The 25,700-nt window shown below is 42.9% G+C and overlaps 1 protein-coding gene across 7 annotated transcripts; it reads left to right on the forward strand.

Moving 5' to 3' along the window:
* Window positions 1–6,720: 6,720 nt before the first annotated feature.
* Window positions 6,721–25,013, forward strand: PRPF18 (pre-mRNA processing factor 18). Of its 7 annotated transcripts, XM_086609885.1 has the most exons (11): window positions 6,721–6,820; window positions 8,365–8,442; window positions 8,568–8,594; window positions 11,402–11,506; window positions 13,199–13,312; window positions 15,535–15,681; window positions 17,410–17,478; window positions 18,873–19,013; window positions 19,482–19,553; window positions 21,943–22,098; window positions 24,434–25,013. In XM_086609885.1, the coding sequence occupies exons 1-11, from the start codon at window positions 6,755–6,757 to the stop codon at window positions 24,512–24,514; spliced, it is 1,056 nt and encodes a 351-aa protein (XP_086466011.1). In that variant the 5' UTR covers window positions 6,721–6,754; the 3' UTR covers window positions 24,515–25,013. The 7 variants fall into 7 exon arrangements, with proteins under 7 accessions (XP_086466011.1, XP_086466015.1, XP_086466010.1 ...); XM_086609889.1 differs by lacking the exon at window positions 18,873–19,013; XM_086609884.1 differs by lacking the exon at window positions 8,568–8,594.
* The last annotated feature ends 687 nt before the right edge of the window (window positions 25,014–25,700 follow it).

Raw genomic sequence — 25,700 nt, forward strand, 5'->3', positions numbered from 1 at the left:
CTCTAAACTTCTGCCATGGCTATATTAGCATCCCTGTCAACTCACAGGGCGGTCGCCTCGATGCCTTCAATCCCCTCTCCCAATGAGAGTCTCTCTACTAAATTATAATCCTTGTAGCTCAGAATACTGATGCAAGCTAAAATAAATTCATGAGAAGTTGCTGCGGCTTCTACTAAGATGTTCTGTTTCCCTAAATGTTTTCAAACAGCACTTACATTTGAGGCTGGAGAAATAGCTTAAGACACATTCATAACCACTTGCCTGCTTTTCAGCTCTAAAAAATGAAATTTCATTGCAAGGTACAATGTGGTTCAAAATCTACTCGCACATGCACTTTTTAAAGACAGATTATGTGAATGTAATTATCTGTGTCAGGCTGGAGACTGACAACGCTTGAAAATGATGCTTTTATTCAGCAGTAAAATATATGCAGCAGTATTTCCATTAATGTGCCACGCCTCTGGAATTACCCTCAGAGACGTGGAGATATTGAAGACTCCATCACCCATTCAGTCCTTGACCTCTCTGCTGAGGCAGCCAATCCACCTGAATGGGTGTTTTCTCTGAGCTGGACACATCCTGCAGGGATCAAACTGACAACACGGAAGTATGATCATTTAGTCACAACTTGGAGAGATTTCTCGCCTGGGTTGAATAGAAGCTAATCAACTCAGACTTAGAAGTACACCACTTTGTGCTTAACCATTTATCTTCTGTACACATAAAACCAGGAGAAAAATAGATGTCTATGAGCTTTTCTACCACGCAGTGCGAACTGTTTGACATTTGGGGGGCGAGGTCTCTGTTATGTTTATTCACCTGTAAATTGAATACAGCTAAAATGTCTCAAAAACAAGGGTTGTGAAGTATAGACTTTGCTTTGGGGAAGGTTGAGGAGAAAGACAATTTTTGGATCTAAAACTCGGTGCATGAGAAACCAGTCTGCATTTGCAGGGATTAGTCCTGTGACTGTGTCTTTCCTGGAAAGAGTTTGCTGCTTGGATCTGTAGTGCAGACTGATGCTGAGAGTAAGGACGTTCTTCGCTTTATGTGGTTTGCCCCGTACCAGTGAAGTGCTAGAAAGAACATTTACAGAAATATCAACCAAAATAATGCATGATCATTTTCCCATAAGGTGTTTTGCATTCTTTAGCAGTCACAAATGGCCACTGCTGTCAAAAAGAGCACATATTGGGACATCTTGGGACTGATTCACTGAGGGCTCTGATGACACAGTGCCATAAGCTGAGTTACCGATACTGTTTTCTGAAACAACAAAATTTCCTCCAGTATCTCCCGTACCAGCCAGTTTGTACCAGCTGTTCTTAAATGTAAAGCTTTTTACAGCGATAATGAGTTTTTACACCACCTCAGTGTTGTGGATAGTAAAGCTGCTGGGCTAGGAATTGACCCGTGCATCCTTTAGACAACCTGAACAATTCACCTGAATATTCCTTTATCAGAACCAGAGGATAATCAGAATTCAAACAGTTATTTCAAGCATGTTTCTCAAAGCCACACTACCCTTACTAACCAGTAACATCCATATGGATGTCACTACTTCCGTAAGTGTTTTAACGGTGCGCTACAGAGGTCTCTCCTGGCAGACAGGAACTATGGGAGTTAACTTACCATGAGAACCAATCAAGTAATGCTTTAAAAAGCAAAATAAACCAAATTAAAATGCCACTTGCTTCTTTTAGCCCTAACGATGCATGAATATCATATACTTTTGAAGACTTCTGTTGGTTAGAAACGCCAGGAACTATTTTTCTGCCATTGCCGCCCCTGTGAGCTTTTCTGGGTTTTGCCACTGGCCTCTGGACACTGGTGGAGCACTACCCCTCACTTCTTCCTCAATCTTCCTTCTGGCTGAGTGTTTCTCAGTCTGTGGCCTCCTGGAGATTCTACACTAATGTTTCAGCAGTTCTGGAAGATAAATAAGAAACAGCAGGCCTAGTATGAGTGGCTTAAATTCATTCTATGAAGGGGATGGGCTCATTCCCAGTGCAGGAATTGTAGGCAAGTGCAGTTTGCAAACCTTAGAAGCGCCGCTGTGCCTGCTTAGAACAAATTGTCATGCATGCAGAGGTGACCTGTGGATGAGACAAGCTGGAGATACCTGGAAACAAGGTAAATGTGGAGGACAAAGAATGGGGAACTGGATGGGTTAATCCCTTCCAAAAAGTTTAGAACAACTTTAATAAATGAAGAAAGAGTGAGACTGGATGTAGAGCTCCCTTTGCCAGAAGTGCACATATTTAGTCATGGTATAAAGGCAATTTTATCAAATATCATTTTGGTTACAGGATTTTGAAGATGAATAAGAGGAACCATGTACCTATCTGAAAAAGGTTTCCAAGAATGATCTGTGCCCTGCGTTACTTGAAATGAGTTCTTCTGCAATCCCAGTGAGCTGTGAGGCATCAGTTCTGCCTTCTGGGTGCAAGTGAAAGCAAACGCTGGCTGAGCCGGGGTTTTCCCCTGTTTTAATATCAGACAGAAAAGTGAAACTGGATAAAGTATTGAATACAACCTGAAAACAGCTAAATATAAACTGAATACAACAACTGAGCACAACCGAAATAATTCTGATCAGCTTTACCTCTTTGGCAAATAGATGACATCTGGGTTGTTTGAGTGAAACGACGTACTTCTGAGCTGCCTTCAATAATCTGCCTGTAAGTTGACAGTTGGCTTGCAGCAGATAAAGCTGAGCAATCACTTAGTCATCAAGAAATTGTGATGAAACACCTTGTGTGTGTTTTAAGCTTGAATTTCTATCACTTACAAGGCTCTTACGAATGTTCCAAGATTTTCAGTAGCTTCTAGATTTCCCTTTTCAGTCTTGATTTCATATGGAATGTTGTGAAGTGAATTACTTCAAAGTAGCTTTGTGGTTAACTCTGTGGGGTTGTTCCAGAGGTCTGCGGAAACCTGGATCTAGGAAAAACATGGGTAACACTATTGCTTCCAGACCCAAGCTCAGTTGCAGTGAGCTCTCAAGACTCTGCAAGTGGTTTTGGGAGAGCTTAACAGCCTGGCTAGAGCCCTGACAGCAAATATAACATTTATTAACCACATGTTAGACAGAAATACACAGCCCTCATGGTACCAAACCAGCAGTATTGCCCTGAAAAGTCAAACAGAAAAAACAGGCAGAAAATAAACAGTCAAGCTAAGGATTTATAGCAGTGATCTAATTGACGCTAATGAGTAGAGTAATGCTGTATATGATTAATTAGAAAGATACAGTTTGAAATAAAGCTTGGAAAAGCACCCATTTCACATGTTAAAATTATCTTATGCACCAAAAGGATCATTGCATGGATGAGGGACTGGCACAGGGAAGGAATTGTCTGCTTTCACAACACACTGCTAAGCAGTTTCCACAATCTAGGGGCTTCTCAGAGCAAGGGAGACTCAGAGAAACCCTCCTGAGTTGCACAGGAACAGTTTCCATTGTGTGGTCCAAGGAGCAGAGCTCGCAGTGTGAGCTTTCCTGTGGGCCATGAGTTTGTCTGGCAAGAGGTGCTCCAGATATTCACCCTACAACCAAATAGCATGTGTGAATGGAGAGAGTCAAAGGTCCAGAGATCCCTAACGAAGCAGGCAGGGACCATAAGAAATTGCCAGCCTAGATTTACCTTTGGGATTATGTTCCGAAGAACAGAGAAGCTTTGAACAGAGACCAGCCCAGACTTGACCCAACCATCTCAGCAATTCACGTCCCTCAGAAAATGTTTCCCTGACCCCAAGGCAAACAGGAGTCAAACGGATTTACCAGCCTGGAAATCGGAGAGCAAGCCAGAATGGATCTCCTCATGAGTTGTCAGTGAAAGAAAAAGAAGGTACTACCACTTCTTACATATCAGATTTTTTAATCTCTTCAAAAAGAGAAACCTCAAGGAGAGGGATCACAGAATCACAGAATGTTAGAGATTGGAAGGGACCTCCCTCAAAGGATCATCTAGTCCAATCCCCCTGCCGGAGCAGGTCATCAGCCTGCTCGCACCTCACACAGCCATCCTCAGGATTGCTCCCAGCTACCAGTGAAAAGCTATGACCTTCCTCACAGCCTGTGACCTGAACACCAATATCCCTCTGAGTGGGTGCTGAAAGCACAATTCTCCTCCTCCTAGACGCCACCATGACTCCTTGATAAGGTGAAGCACTTCAAATCCTGTCCAACAAGCTGTAAGCAGCAGCAGTTGCCTCCTCCTTAGGCAGGAACAATAGGCTTCCTTGCCTCGTACTTGGTGGGCAACGACACCAAGTTGACATCAAGTATTTTTTTTCCCCCTTTCCTTCTTCAGGGACACGTTAGTGAACACCCTCAGAAAAAGAGCCAAGGTATGTAGGTATTTGCACACATACAGCAACTCTTTTGGGGGATGTTGTACTTTGTAGATTGCCACTTCTCTTCCGCAGGACAAGACAACTGTCTTGATCACAGAGGGGATTTACATTAAAGGATGTTTTGGTTTGGAAGCAAGACAGCACAGAACCACAAGTACTGGAAGAAGGGCACTAAATCAATTGTGGAAGGTTGTGTCATCGTTAGCCAACTTTTAGATATCTTTTAGAGGTACAGCATTATTTTCAAACCTAGCCAAAGCTGTTTCACCAACATAAACTGCTTTCCTTGTCCATTATACCCCTCCCTGCCATCTTGTTGGTTTGATTTGATTTTTATAAACTGGGAGATCTTTGGTCTAGGTGTCACCTCACAGTAACTGCATCCTTCTTGTGAATACTGTGCATGAGTTGGCTTTCCTCCTTCACTTTGTACTGTCTCTAACTGAGATATAATGTCAAACCAGAGCAGAAAATGAAGCCAGGTCTAAGGTTATGTCTATGCTACAATTAATTGAAGGGGGCAGATGGCACTCAGACATAAGCATCTGGATTCATTTCCCATAAAGCCTACTGCAGAGTATTCCTACAGCCTCACAATTTATATCCTTACCCAAGTGTGGGCACATCTCCCTGGGCCTCTCTACTGAGACCTTCTCGGATCTTTTCACCATCAGATGTCAAATAATTTCCTTTTAGAACTACTAAAAAGCACAGGACTGTTTGTGCTTTCTCATTGCACAGCGACTGCATTCAAGCCTGAGATAGAGGAAGGCATGATTTCTAAATCCATACCCCTCCAGCCTGGGTTTAAACGACACCTTCAAACCAATGGGCCATTTTCTGCAAGAAAGAGCCATGGCAAATGGCTCGGATTGTCTAACCCAGGTGAAAAGCCAGCTGCGGTTACAGCCTTCCCAAACAGCTACCGCAGCAACGGAGCTTACAATGGGGCAAGGCAAAAAAATAATCTGGGAGGACCTAAAGGTGAAAAAAAAAATCTGGGAGGACCCAGGGAGGCAGAAGCTGCCGTGTGCCATGTCCTCTAGTATGAGGCTAGAGGAGATGGAGGTGCTGCCACCAGTCAGGCTGCTTCTAAGCAAAACAGAGGAGCTGAAGTTACAGTGACTTCCACCTTCTCTGTTCAATAGTCTTTGTTTCCAGTGAAGGTGTATCCCTGATGAATTTAAGCATAGTGAGGATTGGTTGTTCTTACCCATTCTTCAAAGCTTTTTCGGCACCTCTCGGACTTTACAAGCCACAGATGGAAATTGCTGGACAAAATCAGGTAAATAAACAAGAGATTAAACTCAGAGTTCAGCCTCCGTGTTAATCTGTGTCACAAATGCTGTGTGCCTGGTGACAAGGACTCAAGCTAACGAAGGCAGTAGTTTTTACTTTAAGGATATACACATTAAACTCACACTTCAGAGTCCCTACCAGCTCCCTGAGTACTAAAGGAAGCAGAATCCAGGCATCCCACTGAAATCCCAGCGCGCTGTCTCAGGTGCACAGACAGCACAGGGGATGGGGAACGCAAACCTTCCCCATCTCTGGGTGGTTTTTAACCCCAGCCCCTGGGGAAGGAGCGGGGCACTTGTGAGCACCCTGCAATTAAACCCTACGCTGCTCCCCGGTGTCGTTCCACCGAGGGCATCCCGGAGCCAGCGAAACAGTTCTGACTTTTCCCTTGGGGTGTTGTTAAGCCTCCTGCAGTGAAGGAGTGACGGGGCTGGTGGCAGGGACTGGTGGCAGGGGCACAGCCGTGCCGGAGCAGCGGGGAAGGCATCCTGCCCTCCCGTCCAGCAGCCGCACCTCGGTACGGCTGGGCCCAAGGAGCAGCGACCACAATCACAGAATCATGGAGTCACTGAGCTTGGAAAAGACCCTTAAGATCATGGAGTCCCGCCGTTCCCCTAACGCTGCCAGGTCCACCACTACACCGCGTCCCGAGCACCACATCTACGCGTCTTTTTAACACCTCCAGGGATGGTGACTCGACCACCTCCCTGGGCCGCCCGTTCCAGTGGTCGACAACCCTTCTGGTGACGGTTTTTCCCCTAATATCCAACCTAAACCTCCGCCGGCACAACGTGAGGCCGTTTCCCCTCGTCCCACGGCTCGTCACAGACCGACACCCCCCCCTGCCACCCCCGGGGCCCGCGACAGCCCCGGGACCGGCCCCGCTCAGAGCAGCCGACCCGTAACCACGCGCGCTGTCGCACTGTCGCGCTGTCGCGCACTGTCGCACGCGACCACCACCCCCCTCGACGCTCCTCCCAGCCACCAGGGGGCGCTGTGCGCGCGGAGCCTCGCGGCGCGGCCGTCCGGAAGTGACGGTGGTGTTTTGCTCCGCCACTTCCGGCGGCGGCGGTGGTGGAGGAGGAGGAGGGTCGCTATGGACGTCCTGAAGCGGGAGATCAGTCGGAAGCGGCAGCAGTTGGAGGAGAAGGAGCTCGTGGGGGTAAGGGCGGCCGGGATGGCGCCCAGGAGCCGCCCGGAGTGGGGGACGGGGGGAGGGCGGCGGGAGCGGCCTAAGGGAGAGGCTCGAGGCGGGGGAGGCCCGGGATGGGGCCGGGAGAGGGGAGGGGAAGCCGCCCGGGGCAGGGGCTCGGGTGAGGGGCCGCAGGTGGGGTTTGGGAGGGTCAGGAGCGCCTCAGGAGGAGGTTTGGGAAGGTCACGAGCGGCTGGGGAGGGGTTTCGGGAAGTGGAGCAGGGTTGGCCCGCGACGGGCTCAAGGAGGGAGTCAGGAGGAGTTTGGGCTTGGGGGGCACCCGAGGATTGGCGGCACAGAAGCAGCCTGGCTTCAGGTCCTCGCCGCGTGCCTTTGCCTTTTGGAGCTGGTTTCGTTATTTGTTTCAGGCAGTGGGAGATGAGAAGGACCTGTGCTACCTTTGGTGGATGGTGTTTGGGTCCCTTTCCTCACCACTGCCATGTTCTGCTCGTAGCAGTGGTAGGGTCGTAGAAGCGTGTGTGTGTGCTGAGAGTGTTAGCTTAAAACCACTCGCAGTAAAGCAGGTCACTTTCACGGATGTCTGAGTTCAGGTTTGGCTGTTAGTGGTTGAAGTATCACAGAATCACAGACTGTTAGGGATTGGAAGGGACCTCAGAGAATCATCTAGTCCAATCCCCCTGCCGGAGCAGAACCACCTAGATCAGATCACACAAGAACGCGTCCAGGCAGGTTTGGAACATCTCCAGAGAAGGAGACTCCACAACCTCTCTGGGCAGCCTGTTCCAGTGTTCTGTTCCCCTTACTGGGAAGAAGTTCTTCCTCATGTTTAAGCGGAACCTCCTATGTTCCAGCTTATATCCATTTCCCCTTGTCCTATCATTGGATGCCAGTGAGAAGAGCCTGGCTTCATCCTCATGGCAGTCACTCTTTTCATATTTATAAACATTAACGAGGTCCCCCCTCAGTCTCAAGTAGGGAGCTGTGATTCAGGTCAGGCAGGCAAAGCATGAAGAAAGAAGTAGTAGTTCGTACCAATCAAGGGAAATGCTTCAGGGTGACCACAGCTGCCAGCTGTTTTGTACCTGCAAGGTCTTATCAAACACATTTCTACGTAGATGCACTGAGCAAGTTTACGAAATGCTCTGTACAAAGGTGATTTCTCCCACGTCCTTGTTTTAATGTAAAATAACGTGTTTTGTATGGTTTATTTAAACGACTTTATTGTATCCCAACCTGGGCCTTGTCCTGTGTGTCTGAAGTGAAGCTTTGCACTAGTGAGTACCATGGCCTTACATGACAAAGAACGTTTTTTTTTAAAAAAAAACCGCTGGTGAACACGTTGTACTTTCAAGCCTGCTTATACATGTGTGCTGTAAAGTCACTCTGTATTGCTGATTTTCAGAGATGCTTCCAACTAGTTCCCTTTACATGACAATGTAGCCACGTGTGTGAAAGGATGTAGGTGAATTCACCAAATCAAGTAAGGAAGTTTGAACCTTTTTTTGCCAAAGTTTGCAAGACTCTATACTGTTAATAGTTTTCCTTTCTTTCAGGGGAATAAGAAATATTTCAAACGCAGTGAGTTAGCTAAAAAAGAAGAGGAGGCCTACTTTCAGAGATGTGGCTACAAGGTGTGGTAATTGTTCTTCCAGGAATTTATATGTTTGCTTTGAAGTCTACATTTTATTATCAACAGTATAAATGTTGTTAATGATAATTGTTGTTCTTTGTTCAATCTGTTGATGTTATACATTAGCCTGTAAATGAGAAGCCACCTGGAGAGGTATGAGTTTCCAAAACCATTTTCAATGCAGGAAAAAATATGCATGATATACAGCTATTTAAGTTTGTGTTATGGTTTGGCTTTTATTTATTTTATTTAATTTATTTTCTTTTTCGTGGAAAGCATGAAGTGGCTTGGGATCAAAGCTTGTCTTCCTTTCTTTTTAAATTGTGCTGTTAGGCATGAACACTGGATCTGATATAGCCACCATCCCCTGCCCTTATCAGAAATAAATGAATACATTTGGATAACTTTATCCATTCAGATAACTTTCATGGTCTTCTCAAAATGTCCAAAAGAAATCATTATAGCGTGGAGCATATTAAAAAGATCTGCCAACTTTTGTACTGTATATAATTGTATTTGGTTTTTGGCCATCTCTGACCATCCAGCACTGAAAGAGTGCAGCAACAGCATTTGTTCTCTTGCTGGCAAAATATTAGAAAACAATTGATAATGCATTTTGAAACCAATGAGTGGTCTGGAAGGCTTTATCTGCCTTGAAATGGTGTCAGGGCAGTAGTTTACTGAAATGGAAAGAGTGTTGTTTTCTTTTACTAGTGTGTGCGTCTGCCTGCCTGCCTGATTGTACGTGCCTGTGAGGGGGTGTGCATTCCCTTGTGGGAGACAGAGGCTCATAATTTTGTTTGCTGTTACTGGGCACAAGCAGGAGCTTTGTTTTCAGTTGAACTTTACCCAGTTAGTGACTTATTCTGAAACCTTGATCTGTTTGTAGAATATTTGAACATCGATGCCAAAGCAACTCTCAGAACGTGCAGCATATAGTCATGGGAAGGTGTTCTGTGAATCCAGTTGCTCTTCCAAGTGGAAATGACCATGTGATGCTCTTTGAGCATTAGCTTGGACTCTTCAGAACCTTACGTGGCAGTTAAAATGGTTAAAATCTGTGCTGCTGCAGCACCAGTTTTGGTTTAAAATGGAACCCTGAAAACGGTTTTAAAATAAGTTGCTGCTTTAAATTTAGTGCCTTTTTAGAGCCTCCCAGATTTCTGCATTTGATCTTTACTGCATTAATAAGATGTAGAATGTAGACTGATTTCTTTTTAAATTCAAGTGCCTTTTTGCTTTGCTTAGATTTAATAAACTGTAGTAATTTGGCTTGCTTGAAAAAGAAAGCACTGAAACCAAAATAACTGTGGTAAAGATATCGCTTGTAACTTGGAGTCCAGCTGCCAGAACGGATCAAATCTTTTCCCCCAGTGCTGCTATCTCTTTATGATTTCAAGAATGTTTGTAAGTTAAAATTTGTATATATTCTGCCGTGGGAGTTTATTTTTTTTTATATATATGTATATGTTTACACAGTTTTTCCATATTTTCTGTTTCCTGTTGATTCCCCCTTTCCTGCATTGATGAAGTTTTATTTTCCCCTCCCTTTTTGCTTTAAGCATTGATTTGCTTGTCCTTCCCTTGCTTGTTGCAAACACCTGTGGTTGTAGGAATGATTTCTGTGTTTGATAGTTTAGCACTGGGTATAGATTTGTGGCTGGATCCTATAGCTGGAGCCACGGAGGTGGATCCTTGCATCCGCATGAAGTCGTACTGACACCTGAGTACAAGACTGGCACATTGGCCTGAAAGAGTAGAAAAGCTTCTTTTTAAAAAAAAAAAAATCTGTCTAGTACATTCATCAAACTGATCCACCCAAGTACAGACTGGAAGTGACAATGTATTGCCCGCACACGGAGAACGTGACCGGGTGCTGCAGGATTAAGTGGGCCATGTCCCTTTAGCAAGAATGGAAAGGAAATAAATTCTAATAAGGAACCTAGGAAAAAACAAGATGTGAGTAAGTGCTGGAAATGTTTCCTTATTACAGGAATGTTACCAACAGCAATCTGCTTATGCTGTCAGAAGTGTCAAATTTGATCTTACGAAGGGAACTGCGTTCCATGAATGCTGCCTCAAAGTGGCTGTGATCAAAGAGCCTGTTTGCATTATTAAAATATTGAGTAATGAAGAAAGAAAGCTCTGTTTGATTCAGGGGCCTTCTTTTAGATTAAGAGGAGTTGTTAATGAGGTCCTGTCCCTGTGAGGAGTGGTAGGTGTCTGGTTTTTGTTTTGTTTTGTTTTTTTTTTTAAACCTGCAAGAAACTATGGCAAGCTTATTAGAAAGATGTGTTGCCTTAACCGAGCACTTTTCAAAACCCAGTAGAAACCATGGGTCACTGCTAATTGTACTCAGCTCACTGGGGCTGTAGGTTAGAAACGTTTTAAGCCGACACTGCCACTGAAAGAAGCAGCCCCGCTCTGTCTCTGCCCTTGGGCTTTCTGCCCTGCTGTCCGTGCACGTGCTGCTGCCTGGTGAGCTGGATGGGGACATTAAGTTACGTGGGCTGAGAAGAGTACCTTTCTTTTTGTTTGCCAGATAATTTTCTGCCTGAATCATTTCCCCCATCTGGCGTATCACACAGTGATGCCAATGCTGTTGCATGGGTAAGGAGGGTAGAGAAGGGGCAGGGCTCAGCAGGCAGAGGGTGGATTTGCTGGTTTTGGCACTGGTGCTGACACCTGCCCGCTAAAGCGATTGCCAAACTTTAGCAATTGTCCTTTCCATTTGCTGTAGAGCCTGCTTCCTGCAGCCTGCGGGAGTGTTAGTTAAATACTGATACTTTTAAAAGCTTTTATTGTTCTGTGAAATTAATTATAGCCAATAAAAACTATTAAACTGAAGATTTATATTGTCATGTTAAAATCTCTGTTCCAGAGTTCTGTATCTTCACATTACTGTCTATACATGGGTTTGTTTCCATCAGTGCATTAGTAACTGTGTCTGTTGAATGTAGGTACAGCAGCAAGAAGAGGAAGAGAAACCACTGGCTTCATCAAATCCAGTGCTGGAACTTGAACTGGCAGAAGAAAAGTTACCAATGACCCTTTCCAGACAGGAGGTAAAATCTATCATCATAAACACATGCAAATGCATCTGAAATTTCTTGTCGGGACTTTTTTTTATAGTGAACTGTACTTTTTATGGCAGTTTGTATTAAATAATAAGCCTCCATTTTTACAGTCAGCAATTAATGATCATCTTTTCTTATCAAGGATCTGCTGTCCAGCTGAATGCACAGGGAGGTACAGATGGGTAGAGCCTCGTTGTCATATGGGTTTGCACAGATGTGCTGTAACATTTTACAGCTTTCTCAGATGACTTCTAAAAGAGTACCCTGAATATCAGTGTTATCCTTGGATAATACTGAAGATGGCATGCTGACTTTTTCCAAAGTTTTTCCCTCAGCTTCTTTTCTTTGTAGCTCGTTGGTCTGAACCCAAATTTAGAAACTAAGTTTGGGAAGTTCAGCTTGATTTCTAGAACAAAAAGTCGTGAAGCCAAAGCAGCTGGGGTGTTCTTTGTCCTTTCTAAGGATAAAAATACCTATGTGAATGTGAGTTCACAAAGAGAACTCTACCCTGAAGCAGAAGAGAAGCAGGAAGTTCACAAGTACAGAATAAATTCTGATCTTGGAAATACTGAAGTTCACGGCTGAGATCATCCAAGGATGTCACATCCCCTTGATTTTGCACGATATTCCTGTTCTTTCACAGGAGTATGTCACAGGACTTGTAGTGTGGGCTATTGTTTTCGTGTTTGATTTGAGCTTTGGTCTGTGTGTCCTGTGCAACGCGCACTGTCTCAGTGCTATTGATCTGCTTGGGTGCAGGTTTTGGTTGAGGTTTAGGTGTTGCTGTGCCAGCACTCTGTTCACGCCAGGTTTTGTGATACAATTGCAAGTCAAATGCTTGCCAACATCCCGCACGACACTTGAAATGAATAAATGAATTAATGTCTCAATTCATTCAGTTTCCCGTTGTCCAATCAGTCTATTAGTATAATGAAGCACTGGCATGAAATGAAATGTAAGCCCTTTTCTTGATCACCCAATTATTGCATGGTGATTCATACATCAGTGAGCCTGTTGCTTAATACACTAAATGAATAACGGTGAGTATAAAGAGATTTAGGAACAATGCATGAGATAAGGAGTTGGGAGAATAAAGTTCATTTTTTGGCTCTGCCCATGACTGCAAATGGGCCGAAGGAGGATGTTACACCTCTATTGTATCTAGTTTTAAAGTAACTATTATATTAGTTATGGGACTTCATATTTGCCAGATGCTTAAGGATGAGAATTTTCAGCAAATCAGTCTTGCAGATGTGCTGGGACAACCTGCAGGCTAGTTAGGGAGTATTTTTATTGCCCTGGACAAGTAGGTGAATGAGATTATCATCAAGTTCCTTTGTGATTTTGGAAATGGTTTTTAAGCTCTGCCAGAGGGATGGTTTTTGTGTATTTGTTTAAACAAGTCAGAGCAGGAAGAAGTTATAGTATACCAAACAGCTTGGGGTTTTATGCAAAATTTAGATTGGCGATATTTGGAATGACCTTTCACTGAAACACTGTGGGATTTTTATATTTAGATTGTAAAGTGTCTGGAACATTTTTCTACTGCTGAAAATACTGCCGTTTCCTCTCCAGTCCAGCTCAGCTTGTTGTTCTAAGCAAAGTAAATAAATCCTTCCTTCTGGATTTTATTTTGCTTCCTTTAGGAGTTTGCGTAAGGGCATGCTTGATTCTTTTCAGGTTATCAGGAGGTTACGAGAGAGAGGTGAGCCGATCAGACTGTTTGGAGAAACAGACTATGATGCTTTTCAGCGTCTGAGGAAGATAGAAATTCTTGCACCTGAAGTGAACAAGGTAAGACTGGCTAGCTGTTAGCTACTTGTTTGTAGTGAGATAACCAGTGAGGAATCCTGTAAAGATTACAGAAAATCAGTTTCAGAAACTTTTGGGTGTTAACTTTTGGGTGGGAGGGGTAGTACAGAGCAAAGAGAAATGTGTGCTCCGTCTCATTTATTGCCTGAGTGTCTCATTTATTGCCTGAGGAAGTATGTTAAATGTCATAGTTCTGTGCACAATCACAATTCCTTACGCTAGTTCGACCCTAAGAACTTTCTAGGCCCTTTCCAGTTGAAAGAGGGGCCTCCAGGTGGAAAGTGACACCCCAGCCTGTGCTGTTAGCTGCTTTTAACCAGCAGAGCAGACAGTCATTTACTGTGAAAAGTAGCCTGTGTTTGTGATTATACGCGTTTTGGAGAAGATGCAGGTAAGTGAGAGGAGGGCTGCATCCTGTCTTTCTAGTATATAAATGATTTTTCAAATCCCTTGATTCCAGAGCTATAACTTGTTAGGGAAACTTAATTTCCAATCCCCTTGCCTTTTAAAATAGCCATTGATTCAAAAAAAGACTAAAAATCATAGAATCATAGAATCGTCTGGTTGGAAGAGACCTTCAAGATCATCAAGTCCAACCATTCACCCTGCACTGTCAGGGTCCCTAAACCATGTTGCTCAACACCGAATCCAGGCGGTTTTTAAACACCTTCAGGGATGGGGACTCCACCACCTCCCTGGGCAGCCTGTTCCAATACTTCACAACCCTCTCTGTAAAGAAATTTTTCCTGATATCTAACCTAAATTTCCCCTGACGTAACTTGAGGCCATTCCCTCCCGTCCTGTCATTCATAACATGGGAGAAGGGACCGACCCCCATCTCCCTACAACTTCCTTTCAGGTAATTGTAGAGAGCGATAAGGTCCCCCCTGAGCCTCCTCTTCTCCAGACAAAAAAAAAAAATATAATAAAAAAAAAAAGATATATCATAGTTTACCGTTTTATGCCTTTTAAGAATGATCAGTTACGTGAGAAGATGCAATTTGGGCTTGTTTTGTCTTCGCTGTTAACCAAATTTGCAACCCAGCTAAGAGAGTAAAGTTTTCGATTTTCTTCCCTCATTTGTGTAAAACTGAGTTGTTTGAAACGTCTTTGCTGGGGCTGCCCAGAAAAGGAAAGCCTTTTCCTGTTCAGGTCTTTCTGGAGAAAGATAAACAGATCTAAAGGTTTGAAAACAATAATAATTAATTCTTCTGCTAACGAAAGCTTCTCCAGTGACATCGCCGACAGTAGTAGGAGTATTAGCAAAGAGTGAGGTCATGAACAGGATTGTGTTGGATTATTGTGTTACACGTTTCGGTCACTCCTGTTGCTATGTGTCGCCTAAAATGCGGATGGTCACTGCAACCAGTTTGTGCTTCAGACGTTTTTAGGCTACTAAATGATTAATAGAAAAGTTCCAAGCAGTCAAGTTACGATGATGGAAGAGGGGAAATAACTGTGCATATGTATTCCCAGTGGAGTGGCTCCATTTATCTTAGGATAAGAAACGTCATACTCCTTTGTAGAGCTTTGCATTTTATGTCTCAACATAAGAATGTAAATCCTCTAACTGTGACTAAGCCGAGTTTCTTGTCCTATTTAAAAGCAACTCTTAACTTTAGCATCAGTTTGAAAACATATATTTATTTTTTTTTAATCACCTATTCTAGAGTAGGGACTTTAAACACTTAATGTATGTAAAACATTCTGATATGTTTAAATAATTGGTAATAAGGGGAAGCTACATAAATGTTTCAAGGGATAGTACTGGAGGGGTGTTACTTATTTACAGCTTTTTTCAGACCAAGTGTGAAGATCTGTAGAACTAATGATGATTATGATTTGTTTTCTGTTTGTTTCGTTCAGTGCATTGCTTAGAGAAAATGTCTTGAAGAAAGTTCTGGAAGTTGTTTTGATCATCCGTGCTTTTCTGGTGAAAATACAATAAAAGTCCTGTTCATAGGTGCAAACATTGCACAAGTTCATTCATATTCTCTTTGTTAAGTGTTGAAGCAATCCAGAAACTGTTCTTTGAATTCAGTTTCGGTTCAGACAACAAAACTAAACCTTTATGTGTGTTTTTAGAGAATTTGGCTTTTCTTAAACAGAAGTTGGCTGCTTATTGTGATAGTACTGAACTGCTTTTATTTAGCTGGGTGTTTGTGGGTCTTTTTTGTAAATTAATCATTTCTTATCTTTTCCAGGGCCTGAGAAATGACCTGAAGGCTGCTTTGGATAAGATTGACCAGCAGTATCTGAATGAAATTGTAGGCGGCCAAGAAGCAGGAGATGATGACTCTCAGAATGACTTGAAAGTCCATGAGGAGAATACTACTATTGAAGAACTGGAGGTATGGGATGGGTGGATTTTAACTGAGGAATTTCAGATGTACTATATTATTACATTGTTGTGAGGAAGCTTCAGGATTGTTTAGACAAAGTTATCTTGTTTCCAACATCTAACTTAGGCATTCTGAAAGCTCATTAAATGTGCTTTGTTAGGAGGTTTAGGTTTCTAAACCTTGAGTTGCATCATAAGTGCCTACAATGGATGTGTGAAAACTCAAGTGGTCTTTGTTTACAGCACCTCATCAGAAGAGGGGCAGGACTTACCTGCAAAGAAAGTGATACAGTTAGGATTCCCTCTACAGGGTATTTGGAAGTAGGGAATTTAATAAAAATAAAAATATAATAATAATTAATAGCTGGTCGTAAATTCTAAAGCCTTCCCAATGAATATTTGAGAAGGTAATAAGCTTAGTACCGTTGCGTTTTGCGTATGCAAGAAAGATGGACTGTAAAAAATAGACATACAGAAAGAATGTTTGATATAAAAACATCTGGGACAAAAAAGTGGGCATCAGAAGTAGGTAGATCTTAGGCAATATAAGAAGTGCAGAGACGACGTGTCCCAGACACCTCAGTGCAAATGGCCACCGTGTTCTGAAAGAATGTCGTAGTGTCTGTGTGAGTGAGTGAGTGCCATGAGGCGCGTTCGGCACGTGGTATTTTAGGGTCAAATTTTGAAAAGCACGTTAACTTGAGCTGGAGACTTTCGCCCTTAATCTTCAAAACTCTTTGCAGAAGTTAATCTTCATATCATCCTTCCAAGAGTGTGTTTAAGAAATAATCTGATTTATAACTGAAAGCTTGAATGAATACATTATTACTAGGAAATAGCTTTTGGCTTTTTTTGTCAGGGTCCAAGAGGTTCTGGTACGAAATAACTGTTGTACCAGGATGGATACCAGTTGTAATGGGCCTGCAGTTATCGATCTGTTCTCAAAATTTCCTCTTTGTGAGGTAGTAGGGCAGGCTGGATTTGAGCCATCTTTTCTCAAAAGTTTCTAAACACTGCAGTCTGAATTTTGTGCTATTTCTGCTGCATTCCCTTGGGCATAAAGGCTTACACTGAATTTGGTTCCAAATATAATCGATTTTTTTAAAAATAAAACTCACTTTGGAAATGTGAGGATAATGGAAATAGATTATAAATCCAACTGTACCTACTGGATAATGTTTCTTAAAATGCTGTTAGTGTTAACAGTTTTGAGGTTTTGGCAGGAAGCTAGAGAATGAAGCATACTATTGGGTTTTTTTGGTGTTGAGTTTTTTGTGATTTTTTTTTTTTTTTTTTTTTACAATTCTTCCCTCAATTTCACAGTTACGATTAAATGAAATGGTAAGAAGCCCGAGTACATGAGAGAATTGAAATAGCTTAATTAGGTTAATTGATGGCTTTGGGGATCTCAAAAATGCAGTCCACCCACAGTTCCCCTTACTACAGTGCTGTCAGACAGCTGCTAATTATGCCAATAATTTAGTATTTAATGAATGAAAAATTACCGTTGCATTGACTTTTCAGAAATAATCCCATTGGCTTTTTGACTTAAATGTTTTTAATAGATTAAGGAATCTCAGTAACATATATAGTTGTTTCAATTCGTTCCCTAACTATTTTTTTGGATTCCTGGTGGAGTTTATTGCACTTTACACTGCAGTGACTCATACTCTGCTGTGGTGGTGGAAGCAGACAGTAGACAACGTGGGAATAACAGCCTTTTTTTCTTCTGTTCTAGGCTTTGGGAGAATCCTTAGGACGGGGTGATGATCACTATGATATGGACATCATAACGAAATTCTTGAAGGTAACAAACTCTGGTCTAGTAGATGAATTATTTGTAGCTGTGTCATATTCTTTCCTGTCATGGAGATACATTTCATGAACAGAACGGATGGTTTCAGCTGCTTGGAGAGGAAAAACTCACACACTATGTTTAAGATGTGGTGTTTTGTTTTGTTTTGTCTTTTTTTTTTTTTTAAATACTTGGCACTCCACAGCCTTGGTTAGTCACAATAGTGACTTCTGCTCGACCTGGGAGAGAGCTGTTGGGAGAGCAGTGTTCTTCGAAATCTGAGCCTACTTTTTCAGACAAAATAAGTATGGTTTTGATTTCCGTATGATAATTGAGGCAGTTGTATGTAGTTGCTTCTATATTCTACTGTGACACGAAAAACTTCTGAGGAGTCCCAGCCTCCCTTCCCCAGGAACAGTGCAAGCTGCAATGAAATGACACCTGGTACTGTTAGGTGAAATAAGAGGATTTTAAAGGAAGCCCACTGGCTTTTCTGAGGAAACAGGTTCAAGCAGATGGTGGAAAATTGTTTCCTTATTTCCTGGCAAGAAGCCTGCGCTGCCTCTCATTGAGTCAGTCGGTCCCTGCATAGCTGTTGTGGAGATCAGAAGCCATGGCAAGAGTTCATAGATTTCATAGATTTCTAGGTTGGAAAAGACCTTAGAGATCATCCAGTCCAACCGTCCCTAATCTCCCATTAAACCTTATCCTTAAGTAGTTCATCCACCCTATTCTAAAACACATCCAGGGATGGGGACTCAACCACCTCCCTGGGCAGCCTATTCCAGTGGCTGACAACCCTTTCAGAGAAGAAATACTTCCTAACATCCAACCTGAATCTCCCCTGACTAAGCTTATACCCATTTCCTCTTGTCCTATCACCCATCACTAATGTAAAGAGTTGAAGCTTTCATTTATGTATATCGGATATGTTGTCATTTTGGTATAGTTTGTCTGGGCACTCAGACAAAGAGAGCTCACAAATTGTTTTCCAGGTGGAGTGAAGGTGTGTTTGATGTATTTGCCTCCCATTGTGTTGAATTTTCACTGTGATCTTTACTGTTCCTTAGGCTCCTTCACAAAAGTTACCCTGAAACATCAGCATTCTGCTTGGATTTGTGCTCTTTTTATGTGCATCTCCTCCTTCCCAGCACTGATACCTGCTCTGTAATTTCCTTCTACGTGCCTATTTGGACATGCTCCTCCCTTGCTCACGTGTTTTTATGATAGCAGAGTTGTTCACATCCTCCTTGCCTATCCCTCTGAAGGAAACTTCTTGCCTTCTTAATTCAGATTTCTCTGAAAACCTCACTTAGCCGTGGTGACTAAAACCGCTGTTCCCATCTGCTTTGCCGAGGAAGTCACTAGATGGCACTATGATATAAATTTGCTTGTTCCTCGTACAGTTTCTTCTAGGAGTTTGGGCTAAGGAGCTGAATGCCAGAGAAGACTATGTGAAACGGGGAGTCCAGGGGAAGCTGAACAGTGCTACTCAAAAGCAGACGGAGTCGTACCTGAGGCCTCTCTTCAGAAAACTTCGGAAAAGGGTGAATCACTTTTAAATGTCACTATCCTGTAAGACTTACTTTAACTTCTGCTTTCAAAGTACCCAGTGGTTCGTGCGCTTTCCTAAGGGAACGGTATCTTCACTGAAGAAGAGAGGCTGAGTTGGTCAGAGCCCATGACTCCCAGTTCTGACCTTTTAATCTTGACCAGTGAATTCTTCTACCTACCCACTGCTTTTCCAGGTGTTGCTTTACATATCGCCTGTTCATTGGGTTGCAAACGTGGTACATAATTGGGGTTTTATTTGGCACTTTGCCACTAGCTACTAGGTGTATCCACCTAACCTCTCTTGCTTCAGAACCTTCATCTAAATAACGAAGATGTTTTCCTTTGCAAAGTCCTCAAGCGAGGGTAGGTGTGAAACTTTGTATAAATGCTGAGTAAGATGATTTTCCTGAGCTGCTACTCTGAAGTAAAGATGTCTTTTTTTTTTTCTTCTTCTCCTGTAGACACTTCCTGCCGACATCAAAGAGTCAATAACAGATATTATTAAATTCATGTTGCAAAGAGAATATGTGAAGGTATGTTTATTTGCACTGTTCTGGCATGTTCAGGCTGTCTGGTTCTAATAGATTGGGTTTATTACTTCAACATTCCCCTTTTTTTTTTTTTTTGATTTTGAATATACGTAGCTGGAAATACACATAACATGTATTCAAACAAAATGAGAAAAGGCTATTAAAGGTTAGGCTCCAGGTAGTGTTTGATCCAGAGCCTGTCAGAAGATCTTTTGAGGTTGGTGAAATTGCAGAGCTTTGCAAGCACAAAGAGAATTTTTCTCAGAGATGGTTATATTAAGTTGCAGAGGAACCTTGAATGGGAAACCTGATATTGTAAGGTTAAATGAAGGTATTGAATTAATAGTAATAGGGTGTTGATTAATTAATTGGGAATTAATTGAGGTGAGCTGAGTTACTGAATATGAGATACTGTCCCTTTCTTTAGCTACGCTCACATGAGCTCACCTGGTAAGGTTGAGGTAAGTCAATGAAGAGTTTTTTGGACAAAGCCTGCTCACTGGAGGAGGCAGAAGTACTTTGGCACATGAGATCAAAGGCAGTGTTGGGTTTTGTTGGTAGCTGCCTTCACAAGTGGAACTCAGATAACGTAGCGTTTGCTTAAGCAGCTTGTGTATGCAGAGGAAATCGAGCCGTGTTTTGCCTTTAAATTTCTAGTATTTCTTATTCTTGTGATAATTTGTCAAGTAAGCAAGCAGGCCTGCTGTTGTTATTGGAGAAACTTCAGGTGGCCTAAGGCAAGTTTAATCCAAATCATTGAAAGTGGAACTGAAAGTGTGGAATGTGTGAGAGTGGGGTCTTGTTTTGGGGCATTGTTTTTTCTTTTGGTCATCATCCTTATACTGAAATTCTCTTTCCGATGCGTTCCCAAACAGAGCAGTGAGTGCGGAAATGCGGTGTGTCTCATGGGTTACTCAGCTGTGCTTCACGCTTCCGGAGGTGCTTGGCTTTTCGTAAACTTCACAGTTTACAGGAGAGGAGGGGTTGAGTGCACATTTGGAAGTTTGGTGGTTTTTTTTTTCTTGATTAGGCTAATCAGCATTATGCTTTTTAAGATACTCATATAATTTTCCATTTTGCTTCCTGAGAGACTTGTCTCTTTCTGTCTGCTGTTATCTTCTGTGCTTTTTTTTGCTTTGTGCAGCCTAGTGGATAGCCCGCCACAAATTCTTAACTGCTTTGTTAGATGAAATGCTCTAAAGATTTAAATTTTGAAATCGACATGTGGCAGTAGGCAAATGCCAGAATACAAGCTGTCCACTCAGCCTTAATTAACCCTGTTGGGGCAGTCCTGGAAGGATCTTTAATTGCAAGCTCGCATACTATGTTCATCACAAAACCATATTGAAGTCAGTAAGTAGGTGTTTGACTAAGACCGTTCAGATCCTGCCTTGTGTAGGTGAAGACTAAGTCCTGCTTCTTCTTCAGGTTTACTCTCAGCTCTGTCTGCAACCCCCTGCCTTGCTCATTATTCACCTCCCAGTTTGCTTATTGCCAAATGGGAAGAAACTGCACCCACTGGTCCTGATTGCTCTTCTTGTTGTTTAGTCTCTAAATGGGAGACGATAAATGAACTCTGATCAGTGAGTCTTGTAGCTGCTCGCTAACAGTGGAGGAGTGTCTTGCTCCAAGTCATTCGTGAAGCTGTTTGTGTATATGTGTCTGTCCCCCTCGCTTCCTGGTTCGCAGTTGTCATGTTTTTTTAAGTTCTGTACTTCTCTTCCTTTCTTCCTTTCTTTCTGTTAATTTTCCCTTCATGTTTTATTGCTGTTCTTTGCCAGGGATGTTGTCTGCCACAGCTTTGTGTTAAGAAACAGGATCTGCTGTCTTGATAGGGAAATTTCAGGTTCATTTACCGCTGCTCCATTCATGAACATTGTTACAAATGTGCTTATTTAACCTAGTTTTGTAAAGAGCTGGTTCTCAGCCCGGTTGGAAGCTGGCTTCTCTCCCTGAGAGCCGTCAGGCCCCAGGACACTTGTGTTCTGTGCGCGCGACGTGTCGGCAGCGGGCTGCCCTTACAGCCAGGCTCTCTGGTCTGGTCTGCAACCCAGGCAGCGAAGGTCGTAAAGGTGATCACAGCAGAAGAGTTTATGGGAACCTGGAAGCACTGGGTTGAAAACAGTCCCAGATAACTTCAGTTCTAATCAATGTGATTAGACTGCCTTGTCCAGGACCACCTTGTATGCCCTATGAAGTCCGTAGTCCTTGCTTCCCTTGGAGTTCAGCACGAGTGTCGGTCACGTTAGGAAGATGTGGTGTAAAATTGATTAATATTGAGCGACGAAACCTGATTCAGAGAGGCTGGAGTGTGTGTTGTTACTGTACCTGGCAATGCAAAAACGCTGCTGTCTGACGCCCTTTCTGTCTCGTGTGCCCTGTGTGTCCTCAGGCCAACGATGCCTATCTTCAGATGGCCATTGGAAACGCTCCCTGGCCTATCGGGGTCACTATGGTTGGCATCCACGCTCGAACGGGTCGTGAGAAGATTTTCTCCAAGCACGTCGCCCACGTCCTCAACGACGAAACTCAAAGGAAATATATTCAGGTAACGTTAGCTTTGGAAATCTAACAAATTTCCTTTTGAAGTTAGGAGATCTTGGAAAAATATTAGTTTCATGGTTGCAGGTGATGTTAGAAGGGACAGTTGCATTAGTTGGGGTCAAGCATAACATCCATTTAACAGGTAGCTCATCGTGGACGTGAAGGCTCTTTGGTGCTGGGCTAGGAATGGAGTTTAATGGATTTTTCTACGTCTTGACTATTGTGATCCTATATGAGCATCAAAGTAGCTGTGAAAACATGCTTTATTCTCCCGAGTTCCTTTACTACATAACTCATGGTTTTAACATCATACCTGGAATTTCATACGTGAAATACAGTCCTTCTGACTGTTTTTGCAACTAGATAAATGCAGTCACTTTTCAAACATGTCTCTTCAACAATGTGGGCTCAGAATTCTGGGTTTAGATCCTCCTGTGCATATTCATACTCATGTCGTGAACTTTTGGTTGTGGAATTAGTAGCAGTGGTGTCTGTCTTCTCTGACCTTTCAGCGTAGTGGGTGGACAGGTCTGAGGAAACAAGTCTTCTCTCCGTGTGTTGTGAATGTATTTTGCCTCTTGCCAGTTGCAGTTTCATTGAGATAAAGACCTTCAGGGTTGACTCTGAAGCCTGCAGAGCAGCATCATGGAGCTCATAGCTTCTGTCAGGGCAGGTTTACAGAAGTGTCTTCCTGCTGCAGCAGCAGGACTCCCGTTGCTTTTCAACTTCTGCAGATATCTGCAAGCAGATAACTTGCAAAATGCAGCTTCTCTTTCTACCTTGAGTCTCTTTGTATTGGGGTTAAAAGTATAACCTTTGGTTTCTCTGAAACTGTAGTTTTTAATATCATAACCTCTGAAATATCATCGTGAAGTCAGAGGAAGCTCCAGACACTTACAGAGCCAGCAAATTAAATTCAACCGATTCTTTTGGAAGTTGAAAATTGGCATGTGGACAGGCTCCAGTTAGTGTAATACTTGCTTGAAAGTATTTAATGGATGAAATAGCTTGTGTTAAACTAAATAATTTTGTTGTTAGCCTATGTTAAAGGCCTCAGCATGGCCGTAGTGCTGCTTCTCCAGTTTTGGTGAATAATTGGCTGGCTGTGTCCATTTGCCACTTTTCTAGCAGAAGGATCTCTGCTCTGTAGTGTTGCTTGATCTCTTTTTTACATACCCTTTGGAAGATACAACGTATATGAATTCCTCAGTTTGTCCCCTCTCTGCTTTTGGGGGTACTTCTGTTGAGCAAGGAGATCTTGTGTTCATTTTCCCACTGCGAATTTTGTATCTGTGCTTCTGAAGTACGCAACTTACGAACCACCAAGACAGAGCTGGCTTTAAATGTGTGTTCTCTGTGTAGGCTGTAAATACCAGGTCTTGTTCAGCTGGTCTGGTTCAAACTGGAGCATGGAACGTTATCTGTGCTCCCAGCAGTTACGTCAAGCTAACGCGTTTCTGATTTACAACGCACCTGGGATCGTAACATCCCAAACAAGGAGTCATTAAGCTTCTAGGACACGTTTTCCAGACTTGCTTGCATTGCAAAGGCCAAAGCATCCTCTGTTGAATCATTTTTCCCTTCAGTGAGGAGCCGTCTGGCTTCCCCAATGAGTGTCTAATGACAGCACATGACTCTGCCATCTTGGAGTACCATGTCATGGCTAAATTACACTACCACCCAGCAGTTTTCCTTCTCTCTTTGTTAGACTTTTCTGCGTGACTCGGAAGAAGATAATCACAGGGTTTCTGTCCTGTTGTTGTTTTGGCAATCGATGCCTTGAAAGAACTGAAGAGAAAAGTCCCCATTCTGCTTCTCTTCTTGATTACTTCTTCAGTTTGCCTCCATGGTGTAGGTCAGGTGTGGTACCACCTTGGGGAGGAATGACACCTCTCCTCCCGAGCAATTGTTTGGTTCTTTGCTTAGCTGTGCAGCTTGTTTTGGTGTCAGAAATTGCTTTTTGCTCTTCAGAATTATTTTTAATATTCAGGTTTCTTTTAAATATCTTTTATTGTGATAGTATCGTGTTGTGCCTTGGTGATGTAGAGGGATTCAAGCACGACTGGGATTCTTCACTATGAATCTAGCACGTGGGACTGGGTCTGTAGTCTCTTTGGTAATGCCACAGACTCCTCTAATTTTGCAGATAACTTTGCAGGGAGAAAGGTTAATAAAACTTAAAAACCAGAAAAACAACCAAAAAACCCCCAACCCAACCCCAAAAGAGCAGCCTTTTCCTTTTAGTTCTTCTTGTTAATCTTAAAAATACTGTAGACTGCGAAGTTTCTTTGACAGCTGCAGTTTTATTACAGAATTGTCCTTGTTTTGCTGATTCCTAGGGGCTGAAGAGACTCATGACCATTTGCCAGAAGCACTTCCCGACAGACCCATCGAAATGTGTGGAGTACAACGCTTTATGAGGCTCTGCGGCGTCCAAGGCGTGGCTCATACTTTGATCTCCAAGACCCAGGAAGGATTGAAGGGACAGAGTTTGTGCCTTGACCCCAGCAGGAACCTAGGGTGGGCTTCGTGAAAAAGCACGAAGCAGAACATTTTCTGCAGCTTCCTTTTTACAAGCCCCATTTATTTAGATTTTCTTTTGAATCTACGCGTTACGCTGAACACATGCACCGTACAGCAGAGGGGGGATGGCTTCGAAGGGGTTACGACCAGGACGGTGGCCAGGGGACAATGGACGTGACCCTTGCTTTTGTTTCGGTTTGTTATTCAGGGAACCATTCAGACCGAACTGCTTCCCACATCTTGGAGCTTTAGGTGAGACTCAGCCCTTCGAGGAGCGTACGCGGAGCTTTTTTTGGCTGCTTTCCCACTGGAGGCTGATGTGGGGAGATGATCAGAGGGAAGCAGTTGAATCTGAATTTTGGTTATTTCTGTAAATATAAAGACTTTATTGGCTAATCTTTCATGTGGTATTTATCAGGAGAAAAAAAAAAAAAGGTTTATATATTTCTCAGCTGAAAAATACAGCCAGCCTCAGTGCAAAGAGTTTTTGATCTTGAATGCATCTGATTTGGCTTTTTTATTTTTTTTTGGGTAACGACATTTTTAATATAAACCTTCTGGGCTTGAGGGAAGTAATCTTATGGCTCTTGAGGCTTTCAAATCCCATTCTTATACATCTGGAGAAAATTTCAGTCTGCTGGGCATTGCAGAGAAAATAATTAGGACCTCCCATGACCACAAACAGTATTTCTAGCAGCCACAAATCTTTACCATTGTGCATCTTGACTGGGAATGGTGAAGAAACTCACGGAAACGATGATGTTTAATTCTGTGTAAACGGTGGAATATTGACACTTCTGTTAGTGGTGCAGGTTGAAAGTCTTGGGCTGAAATAATGCACTTTTTTCAATTACAAGAACAGCAGTACCTCTGCAGCGGTAGTAACGTGTCCTCCTTCTAACGAGGCCTTGCTAGGACCTGCAGTGAAGCTCCAAATGAACTGTTGATGGTTGCAGTGGCTGCCAATGACTGTCACTGCCCACGTTTGCGACAGCCCAGACCTCACATCTGCCTGGCCCCACAGCTCCAGTAGAGCTGATACAGAGCCCACTCCTCTGCTTCTGGAGAATCCTTTTCTTTGCG

The sequence above is a fragment of the Tauraco erythrolophus genome, chromosome 4 (genome assembly GCF_009769465.1).
Source record: "Tauraco erythrolophus isolate bTauEry1 chromosome 4, bTauEry1.pri, whole genome shotgun sequence".
NCBI classification, from domain to species: domain Eukaryota; kingdom Metazoa; phylum Chordata; class Aves; order Musophagiformes; family Musophagidae; genus Tauraco; species Tauraco erythrolophus.

Bases quoted from the DNA above. Each gene is read 5' to 3' on its own strand.
- PRPF18 (XM_086609885.1), top strand. From the start codon at position 6,755: ATGGACGTCCTGAAGCGGGAGATCAGTCGGAAGCGGCAGCAGTTGGAG. The intron at 15,682-17,409 runs GTATGGGATGGG...CTTCTGTTCTAG, and splicing joins CTACTATTGAAGAACTGGAG to GCTTTGGGAGAATCCTTAGG. The intron at 22,099-24,433 runs GTAACGTTAGCT...GCTGATTCCTAG, and splicing joins CTCAAAGGAAATATATTCAG to GGGCTGAAGAGACTCATGAC.